Source organism: Pongo abelii, chromosome 4 (genome assembly GCF_028885655.2).
Source record: "Pongo abelii isolate AG06213 chromosome 4, NHGRI_mPonAbe1-v2.0_pri, whole genome shotgun sequence".
Lineage (NCBI taxonomy): Eukaryota > Metazoa > Chordata > Mammalia > Primates > Hominidae > Pongo > Pongo abelii.
In genome coordinates, this window is record NC_071989.2 from 155,800,572 (window position 1) to 155,811,729 (window position 11,158).

General features: G+C 37.8%; 1 protein-coding gene across 1 annotated transcript in view; it reads left to right on the forward strand.

The window, feature by feature from the left end:
• Nucleotides 1–11,158, forward strand: part of STK32A (serine/threonine kinase 32A) — a 151,981-nt gene that overhangs the window by 118,510 nt on the left and 22,313 nt on the right. The window contains 1 exon segment of the mRNA NM_001132142.1: nucleotides 7,181–7,278. Within this exon segment, the coding sequence (NP_001125614.1) occupies nucleotides 7,181–7,278 (98 nt within the window).

Consider the following 11,158-nt stretch of genomic DNA (forward strand, 5'->3'; position numbering starts at 1 on the left):
GTACAGGGAGGCCACCTTTCTTTCCTCTCCCCAGTGGTTTTAAGTACAATACCTGTATAATGTAATTTTTTCAAAGTTGGCATTTCTAGTTTTCTCACAAGATAGAACTGGGAAATTGGAACCTAGGAAAAATTCTGTGCACTTTCCACTTTTACCCTTGTAATTAACAATGACTAATATTTCTTGAAATCTTTCCCCGGACCAGACAAGGTGTTAAATGTTTTACATTCATTTATTCGTTTATTTTTCTCAGCAGCCCTATGGGGCAGACTATACTTATCACTACCTTATAATGAGAAAAATCAGAAGCTAAATAATTTGGCCAAGATCACATGGCTAATAATTGAAAAGTCTAGATTTAAATCAAGCTCTGTCTGATTTCAGAAATCAAGCTTTTTCTTAAAAGAAGATTAGCGAGAAATAAAAATATATATTTGTAAATATTTTTATCTGTGGTTTTTAAATGGTTCTAAGTCAACTTAGTTAGGCTAACATATTGGAAATGTTTCTTGCCTTATTCCAAAATGATTATGTGATTGCCACACTCCTCCTTTTGGACAGGAGTCTTTCCCAGAGGTATTGTGGGTAGAAGTCTGCTGTCTCTTTTTAAAAATTATGCTCCCAGTGATTTGGTAAAATCTACCAAATCTATCAGCACCCATTTTATAATGCTTCCATTGGATACTAAGCAGCAATTCACCAGAAAGAACAAAAAGAATTCTAAAAAGAAAGAAAACTAACCAAAATACTGAATGAAGATTGGAGAAATATTCATCTACTAATACAAGATGCTGAGCATATTTTAAATCAGTTCGATAGCTCTGTAAATAGTAAGACAGTATGCCAGTTCTTCACCACCTTCCATCCAGCAAGGAAGTTTTGCTTTTTACAATTTATTGTCTTCTACCTCTATGCTCCCTCTAGTCCCTCCATTATTCCTTCTTTCTTCTCCTTTGTCTGTGTGAATATCATCCAGATTACTTAGAGTTAACCAATTAAAATATTCTCGGCCGGGCTCGGTGGCTCACCCTGTAATCCCAGCACTTTGGGAGGCCGAGGCAGGCGGATCACGAGGTCAGGAAATCGAGATCATCTTGACTAACACGGTGAAACCCCGTCTCTACTAAAAAAATACACAAAAAAATTAGCCAGGCGTGGTGGCCGTCGCCTGTAGTTCCAGCTACTCGGGAGGCTGAGGCAGGAGAATGGCGTGAACCCTGGAGGCGGAGCTCGCAGTGAGCAGAGATCGCGCTACTGCACTCCAGCCTGGGAGACAGAGCGAGACTCCGTCTCAAAAAAAATAAAATAAATAAAATAAAAAACAAAAATAAAAATAAAACATTCTCCTCCAAATTATATATATATGTATGTATATATATGTATATGTATGTGTATATGTGTGTGTATATATATATATATATAAAATAAGTTCACTATGGACTAGTAAGCAAAAGGAAAGTAAATTAATCCCTTTGCCAATAGATATTTATGGTTTATTTCCAGACATTTTTTCCTAAGCACAAACACATACTGTTTACATTTTTAAAATATTTGATCATGCTAAATGTAACCCAAATTTTCATTTTATAATGTAACAATAATGATAGCATCATATAGTGAACATTTATTGTTCCAAGCACTTTGCTAAGTTTTTAACATTTATTATTAAACTCTCAATCCCATAAAATAGGTTTTACTATTGTTTAGATTTTATAAGTTAAAAAAAATTAGGCCCAGAGAGAGAGAAAGTGATGTGATCATAATCACACAGCCAGTGATTGGCAGAGCATGAAATTAAACCCAAGTCTGGAAACACGCAGTGCCTGAGACATGGACGATGATGTGACAATGATGAAGGTAGAATGGCTGACATTGCTAAGCTCTTCCTAAATGTTAAGCACTGTTCTAACTGCATGCATTACGTCATTTAAACTAAAAACAGTTCTGTGAGGCCAGTACTATCATTACAGTTTTATTATAGCATAATATATTAACATATAATTATTGTAGTATATTGTATATATAGTACTATTGTTATAGTATATATTGTTCTCACTCCAGAAATTAGCAGACTGAAAGGTTAAGAAACTTGTTGACTGTGAAGCTGGAGACAGTCGTAGGGGTCTGATGCCAGAGCCCTAACTCTTAACATGCTGCAATAGTGTCCCTTTGTTCATGTCAAGAAACATGCCTCTGCTAAAATAGAAACCCACTTCTCTTAATCAATTTTTTATTGTTGAATGTTAGGTTGTTTCTCATTTTGAAATACAGATAGAGCATCCCAAATCCAAAAATCCCAAATCCAAAATGCTCCAAAATCCAAAACATTTTGAATGCCAACATGACACTCAAAGGAAATGCTCATTGGAGTATTTTGGATTGATTTGGGGATTTGGGATGGTCAACCAGTATAGTGCAAATATTTCAAAATCTGAAAAAAAAAAAATTGAAATGCAGAACACTTCTGGTCCCAAGTATTTCAGATAGTGGATACTCAACTTGTACATTTAAATTTGTAGTAAAAATCCTGTTAGCAGAATTATGTCCTGGAACTTAGTTATTTCTTAGCGATAAATTTTCATTCAATAATAATAGTGTATTCTCTTACCGAAAATCACTCATAGAAAATTTTTTGTTCTCCCCACAGAAAACGGTAATGTGGGTAATGTGAGGTAAGGCACATGTTAATTAGCTCTATTCAGCCATTCTACAATGTATTTATTTCAAAACATAGTGTCATATACAATATATGCAATTTTTACTGCTTAATTAAAATTAATTAATTTGATTAATTAAAACAGCAAAAGAATTTCTGGTCAAAGGCTTTACATGTTAACAGATTTCTGTTCTGAAAATTCATATTAATTTGTACTTGCTCTGGAAGTGTCTGAAGATATTCATTTCCCTGCATTCTCATCAGGGCTACACTATCAATATCTTTAATTGTCCCAAAAAAGATAAGTAAAAATGATATGACATTATGATATCACCACAGTATTTCTTTGACTTCTTTTGTCAATTGCCTGTTCAAATTCTTTGCTCATTTTCTATTAAGGTGCTAATACTTTTATCCTATTCCAATAGTTCTTATTGATTATATAAATAATTCTTGCCTTTTATGTATTTGGAATGTGAAATCCTAGTGTATCATATTTGTTGTACATTTCATTACAAATATAATTTCTCATTTTTTAATTTGTTGCTGTTTTATGGCTTAGTTTTGACATGAAAAGCTTGCTAAAAATATTATCAAGCCACTCATCTTTTTACTTTGTTTTCTAATTTTGATGCTATTCTTAGCAAGACCTTCTTACCAGATTTTAGATGTGTTTGCTTAATATTTTTATTCTGATTATGGTTTCACTTTTTTACTTAACTCAGTTGTATATTATTTTGACTGAACGGATGTGGCAGGGATCTGACTTTATTTTTGTATGATTATTAAATAATTGTTTTGAGACTATGTATTAAATAAGTCCCTTTCCATGCTGATTTGAAATATGTTCACCATAAACTAAATACATTTTTGTACTAACATCTATATTCTGTAGATTTCAAATCTTGTAGCTTTATAGGTTAATACATGGGATGCAGGACTCTCTCTTTATTCTTTTCCAAAAATATTACTTCCACAATTTTTTTCTTGTAGATGAAATTTAGAATCATTTTTGAAAAGTTCCATGAATTAATTCCATTAAATATACAGATTAGTGTTGGGTCCCTTTCTTTATGTCCTGACCAAAATTTAATACCCACGTTTAAAAAAATCTGAAAACCAAATGATGGAAATCCAAATATTTAATAAACATATTAAAATGTGGTCAAGCTTATTAGTAAACAAGACAATGCCAATTTAAACCACAGTGAAATACTATTACACACTCACCAGATTGGCAATAAAGGGTCAGTTATTCCCAAGTGTGGATGAGGATGTTCAGCAAAGGAACCCTGATCTAATACTGGTCATAGTGTGAATTTATACACCACTTTGGTAAATAGTTTGGTGTTCTCTAGTACACAGAAAAGATACACATTCCTATCACCAACAGTTCCCCTGCTAGGAATACACTCTAAAGAGATATGCACTTACAGGAGTCTCACATGTATAGGAACGTTCATAAGAGCATTGTTCAAAATAGTCCCAAACTGAAAATAACCCAAATGGCTATCAACAATGGGATAGGTAGGTAAATTACAGCATATTCATATAGCACTAAAAGTGAACAAACTTAACTACATGCAGCAACTTGGATAAATCTTATACACATACCATTGAGTAAGAAAAGTAAGACACCAAAGAATACAAGGAATACGATGTGATTTAATTTAATGGAATTTAATAGAATACAAGGCATAGATTTTTTTTTTTGCTTTGTTAGTGTTTCCTTTATTATAAAGCACTGAAATAAATAAATAGGCAGCTAGCCAATTTATCCACAGTTTCTGGGAGCTATATAAGATAGGCAAAGCTAAACTATTGTCTAAAAATATGTACATAGAGATTGATCTATATAGAAAAACAAGAAAATTATTAACATAAAATTTAGCACAGTGACTTCTAGGGTTATGAACAGAACAGGACACAGTGATGGGGACAAGATTCCATTTCTTGACCTGTGTCATGTTTACGTGGACATTTGCTTATAACTGTTTGCTAATTCTGCAGTGTTTTATTCACTTTTCTGAATATATGTATAGAAATACATAATGAGCAATACCAAACAAAATACTCAGTGGCTTTTTTGAAGGACATTTAGCCCTTCTCCAACTCTCTTAGTACTCTCTTAGGTGCAGGGAATCTTCTTGAAGGGTTGGTGAGAGCCCTTCAATATCTTCCTGCTCTGGTTTCTCAGCTATTTGAGGGCTCAAAGAATTACTCATCTGTTATGTTTTTGTATGTTGTCATAAAGTTTCTTCTTAATGTTCCACCAAAATGCTTCAGTGCCTTGCATACCATGAATATTTGCTGAATGAATAAATGTGTATTAAAATGTTTTCATGCCTGAAAATAGACCAGGTAGGAGAGGATATAAAAGAATACTGGATAAATAAAGCTGGAAGAAAGAAAGAAAGTGAAAAGAATATTCATGTAAACCCCAAGGATAATCCAATATGACAGATACATAACTTTTATAGAGTAATGTTTATTCTATTAGGCATTTTCTTAGCACAGTGGCTCTGATTACCCCTCCAAGTTCTTTGTAGCTTCTCTAAATGATGTGTCTGTCACCTGTCACCTGGGGACTATCTGATAGGACTTGTTGTGAGATACTGAGAAGGGAGAGCAGAAATATAGTCCATCCTGTCTGTGGGAGTAGTGTGGGGTCAGGGCCATTATCTCCCAAATTGCACTGGGGGCTGTGACTTGCAGAAAGGATGCAGTGATGCATGAAAGGTGAATGCACTAGGGAAATAGCCCTACTTATTCCTGCTGCATCAGGCTCTTATAGTCAGGGCCAGTCCTGGGCATTGGGATGTAAACACTCTACCTCTCTAGTTGGATGTTGTTCATAGGATTTTACTTAAAAAGAACATGAGTGCACTGGGTACGGAAACCTGTGTGTGCAGGACCCATGTCATACCAGTTTCCTTTGCCCAGAACCAGCACTTTATACAGGAGGCTTGGGATCAACCATACATATCTTTCAACTAGGTCAATTATTATGAATGTTTGCCTCTCTAGAAGCCTACCCAATGTTTCTGAGCACTGTATAAGTGCTAGGCACCATACTGAGATTTTGACATGGATTATCACTGTTAATTTCTAACTCTATAAAGATTGCCTTGTTGGCTGGGTGCAGTGACTCACACCTGTAATCCCAGTACTTTAGGAGGCCAAAGCAGGTGGATCACCTAAGCCCAGGAGTTCAAGACCAGTCTGTGCAACATGGCAAGACTCTGTCTCTACAAAAAGCACAAAAATTTTACCAAATATGGTGGTACCCACCTGTAGTCCCAGCTACTTGGGAGGGCAAGGTTGGAGGATCACTTGAGTCTGGGAGGTCGAGGCTGCAGTGAGCCACGATTGTATCACTGCAATCCAGCTTGGGCAATGGAGTGAGACCCTGAAAAAAAAGAAGGAAGGAAGGAAGAAAGGAAGGAAGGAAGGAAGGAAGGAAGGAAGGAAGGAAAGAAAGAGAAAGGAAGGAAGGAAGGAAGAAAAAAAAAGAAAAGAAAAGAGAAAGATTGCCTTATTGTTCTGCTTTTGCTGTTTCTCAGGTTCTGCCAACTTGCTCAAGGTCATAATAAGTGGTGAACGTAGAATTTGAACCCAGAGAGCACAGCTCCAGAGCTAATGATCACAACTATTGCTTGAGCAATTGATTTGTTTATTCATTCAACAAATTTCTCTCCAGTGATTCTGAATGCCAGATTCTGTACTAGACAGTAGGAATATGGTGGTGAGCATGCAGAAGTACTCCCTGCCTTTGCTTTGTGCTTCATTCTCCCTATTACATCCCTCAGGAGTTAGGTTTATTCTTAGAAGATTAAGTAAAAGGTCCGTGGTGTGTCAAAGTGCTTAGAGAATGCATAACTTGGGGTCCTCTCTGGGGGTAAAATTGACTGTAGCTCTGCCTTCCACTGGAATCAACTGAAAGAACTACAGAGTTACAAAGTGTAAAGAACCCACAGCTGTTGTAAAACCTTACGCTCCAGAATGCTCGCTCCCTCTTTTCTCCCTCCCTCATCCCCAACAGATGGCTGCAAGTGCTTCCCTTGCTGCTTCCAGGTGACTCTGAGATAGGGAGATTATCCAATGTATGCTGTACCAAATTCTGCACGTTGTCTGCGACTGTTATAGAAATTTAGATCCTTTAGTTCAAACCTTCCCAATCAAAACAAATAACATCTTCTTAGCCTTCTTGATTTCAGGGTGAGCCACATATTTGAGGCCCAATAGGACCCAAATTTTAATCGGTGCGTGATCTAAATAAGGGAAGAGTTTATGCATGAAGGCCTATGCATGCCTGTGTGTGTTGGCTGATGAATGAGGCTACTGAGAGAGATTAGAAAATTAGAAATGTTTGCCTGCTGTGAGCAATCTAGCAACGGATGATAAACATCCATAAAAGTGTTTATATTTTTGATCCTGGTAATTCTCCTTTGGAGGAACATGTTGAGAAAATATAATATTAATGTCTCAGGGAATCAAACTGGTTTAATTTTTCATGTTTTTCAGCACCTGAGATGTTCAGCTCCAGAAAAGGAGCAGGCTATTCCTTTGCAGTTGACTGGTGGTCCCTGGGAGTGACGGCATATGAACTGCTGAGAGGCCGGGTACTGTAGTATTGCATTTCCTCTTTGGTTATTTTTCCAGCAAGTTCTATTTTAGAATGAAAGAATGTATTGTTTGCTAAGAACCAAGCGGTTCACTTGAAAGCTGAAATCAGCTATGCCATGTGATGTTGATAACACCCCTTGAGATTTCTGCACAGGTTAATTCATTTGTCCCGCATATGGGACCAACCATGTCAATTACCATTAAATTACACAGTTAAAAGTAAAGGAATAATATGGATATTATAAACTCCCAAAGAGGGGAAATCAATACACCTCACTAAATATCTTGTGTAAATATCTGTTTGTTTAAAGAAAGTCATTTTGCAGTCATAGTACAGGACTCTAATTCAGACATACCTCACCAAGGCTAGTGTGAATTATTAATACAACACAATTCATGTTCTGTCTTGTTGGATTTCTATCACTTGGCTCCTGGGTTCTGGGTTCAGTGACAAATTAGAGTCATTTCCTTTTAAAGGAAACATTTCTTAAACTAAGAAACTCTTTCCCAGAAAAAAAGAGATGAAAAGAAAGCAAATATGCTGAAACATATTTTGTACAATTTGTGCAAACTATTACATAATGTAAATATGCTCCTAAGGTTATATCTCAGTCAGCTCTGCTTACCATAATAAAATACTACAGACAGGACGGCTTAAATAACAGACATTTATTTTCTTGGTTATGGAGGTTGGAAGTCTGAGATTAAGATGCCAGAATGGTCGGGTTATGGTGAAATCTCTTTTTGGCTTGCAGATAGCAGCCTTTTTTCTGTGTCCTCACATGGCAGAGAGAGATCTTCATCTTCTTATAAGTCTACTAATCCTATCATGAGGGACCTACCCCCATAAACTAACCTAACCCTTATTCCCTCTCAGAGGCTCCATTTCCAAATACCATCAAATTGAGGGTTAAGGCTTCAACATCTGAATTTTGAGTGGGACACAAACATTCAGTCCATTACATTCTATCCTTGACACCTCCAATATTCATGTCCTTCTCATATGCAAAATACATACATTCAACAGTCCCAAAAGTCTTAACTTATTTCCATATCAACTCTAAAGTCTAAAGTCCAAAATCTCATCTAAACATCATAGAAATTGTGTATGGGTGAGACTCGAGGTATGATTCCTTCTAAGGCAAAATTTCTCCTCAGCTATGAACCTATAAAAGCAGACAAGTGGCCAGGCACTGGCTCATGCCTGAAATCCCCACACTTTAAGAGGCAGGAGGCAGGAGGATTCCTTGAACCCAGGAGTGTGAGACCAGCCTGGGCAACATGGGAGACCCTGTGTCTAAAACACCTTTTTTTTTTAATTAGCCAGGCATGGTGGGGCAAGCCTGTGGTCCCAGCTACTCAGGTGGTTGAAGTGGGAGAATCACTTGAGCCCAGGAGGTAGAGGCTGCAGTGAGCCATGATGGTGCCACTGCACTCCAGCCTGAGCTACAGAGTGAGACCCCATCATTAAACAAAACAAAACAAAAAACAAACAAACAAAAAAACAAGCAAGTTATGTGCTTCCAAAATACAATGGTATCATAGCTGTGGGATAGACAATCCCATTCCAACATTTCAAAAGAGAAATGGGAAAGAAGGAAGGGGCATCAGCTCCTAAACAAGTCCAGAACATATCAAAGCAAATTCTATTATATCTTAAAACTCGAGAATAATCTTCTTTGAGTTGTTGGTTTGCCCTCTAGATCTACATGGGCATGGAAGCATCACTCTCATGGCTGGGGATGGGGAGAGGGGACTTGCTTAAGTGGCTCTCTACAAAGGCACTACCCACATGGCTCTCTGTGAAGGCTCTGTCTACACAGCTCTGTTGGGTGGTGGTCCTGCCCTTCGAAACAGAGGTGGAGGCAACCCTGCTCCCCAAGCCAGTGCACTCTGGACCTGTAGTGGGAATGGCAGCCCTGGTGATCTGTGAATTGCCCTCATGATCCTTCTTCCTTTTACTTGAAGGATAGCACATGTTCACAGCTGGATAGCATTATGGTCCCAGCCCGTAAAATCCAAGAAGTCTGACAGCCTTTCTTCATAAATTCAAACTGGCAGCATCTGCTAGTATGATCCCATCTTTATTTCTGGCTTCTGTTGAGATAACTAATTGGTTGTTCAGCTACACTCTAGTGTTCTCTTCAGAACAGCTTGCTCATTTTCTGCAATATGGATAGAAATCTTCAATTTCTGGTTGCTTTTTGCTTAACTATTTTTTCTTCAATTCAAACATTCCCTTTCACATTTTACTATAAGCAGACACGAGGAACCAAGTTACTCCTTCAAAGTTTTGCTTGGAAATCTCCTCGGCTGGCCTGGCACAGTGGCTCACACCTATAATCCCAGCACTTTAGAAGGCTGAGGTGGGTGGATCATCTGAGGTCAGGAATTCGAGTCCAACCTGATCAACATGGAGAAACCCCATCTCTACTAAAAATACAAAATTAGCTGCGCATGGTGGTGGATGCCTGTAATCCCAGCTACTCAGGAGGCTGAGGCAGGAGAATCACTAGAACCTGGGAGGCAGATGTTGCAGTGAGCTGAGACCACACCATTGTACTCCAGCCTGGGCAATGAGAGTGAAACTCCGTCTCAAAAAAAAAAAAAGATCTCCTCAGCTAAATATCTCATTTCATCACTCACAATTTCTACCTTCTGCAAAATAGTAGAACACAGTTCAGACAAGCTCCTTGCCACTTTATAACAAGAATCACCTTTCCTCCAGTTTCCAATAATGTGTTCCTCATTTCTGTCAGACCTCAGCAGCATCACCCTTAATATCCATATTTCTAGTGCATACATCCACAGTCTTCCAGCTCAGTAACTAGCTCCAAAGTCACTTCCACATTTTAAGGCATTTGTTCCAGCAGCATCCCAATTCTCAATACCAAAATTTTAGTCTGCAATATCTGCCTTAACAAAATACCACAGAATGGGTGGCTTAGCCAACAGAAATTTATTCTCTCAGTTATGGAGGCTAGAATTCTGAGATTAACGTGCCATCATGGTTGGGTTCTGGTGAGGGCTTTCTTCCTGACTTGCAGACAGCTTCTTTCTTGCCCTCACATGACGGAGAGAGAGATAATCTCTTTCTCTTCTTTTTATAATAAGGCCACTAATCCTATCCTGAGGGCCCCACCCTTATGACCTAATCTAACCCTAATTACCTCCCAAGGGCTTCATCTCCAAATACCATCATATTGAAGGTTAGGGATTAAATTTAGAAATTTTGGGGGGATACATTCAGTCCATAACAGGTTGTATACTCTCAAGGTCCCAGTGACGGATGCAATCAGTGATTCCTCTAAGACCAAAGAGTTGAAGACCTGACTTCAGAAGCTTGTTTATCCCACAGAACTAAGGAATTGGGTATCTCAAGTCATCATCCTGATACTGCAGCTCTCCTCTCCTAACTTTTTGGAGTCATTCTTTCTGCTATTGTCAATAGCCCTCTTCTTTGGTCCTACAACACACCATCATGATTTCTGCATTAAAAATGCCATCTCCCAAGTAATTAACCTATTCACATTAAGAACAGTTGTTAGAAGTTGGGGTTATTTCATCATGGTCCAATGGCTTTATCTTGCTCAGGAAATCAAAGATGAGTGTTTCTAAAGCAAAAAAAAGGAGGATCTCACAATTGTATCTGTTTCATTCACTCTGCAGGGTCCATTTTACACCCAAACATTCATTAGTTCATTGTTAGTACTCCTGCCTTTCCTGAGGAAATCACTGTAGCACTATGTCTTAAGTATATTCAAATTTGGATAAGTTAGTCAAATTGATGTGAAAGGACCACCCTTGTAAGCCAAATGTGTAAGTCCTACATAGGAAGCCTCAGATATTACCTGTTTTTGTCTCCTGATGGGCTTT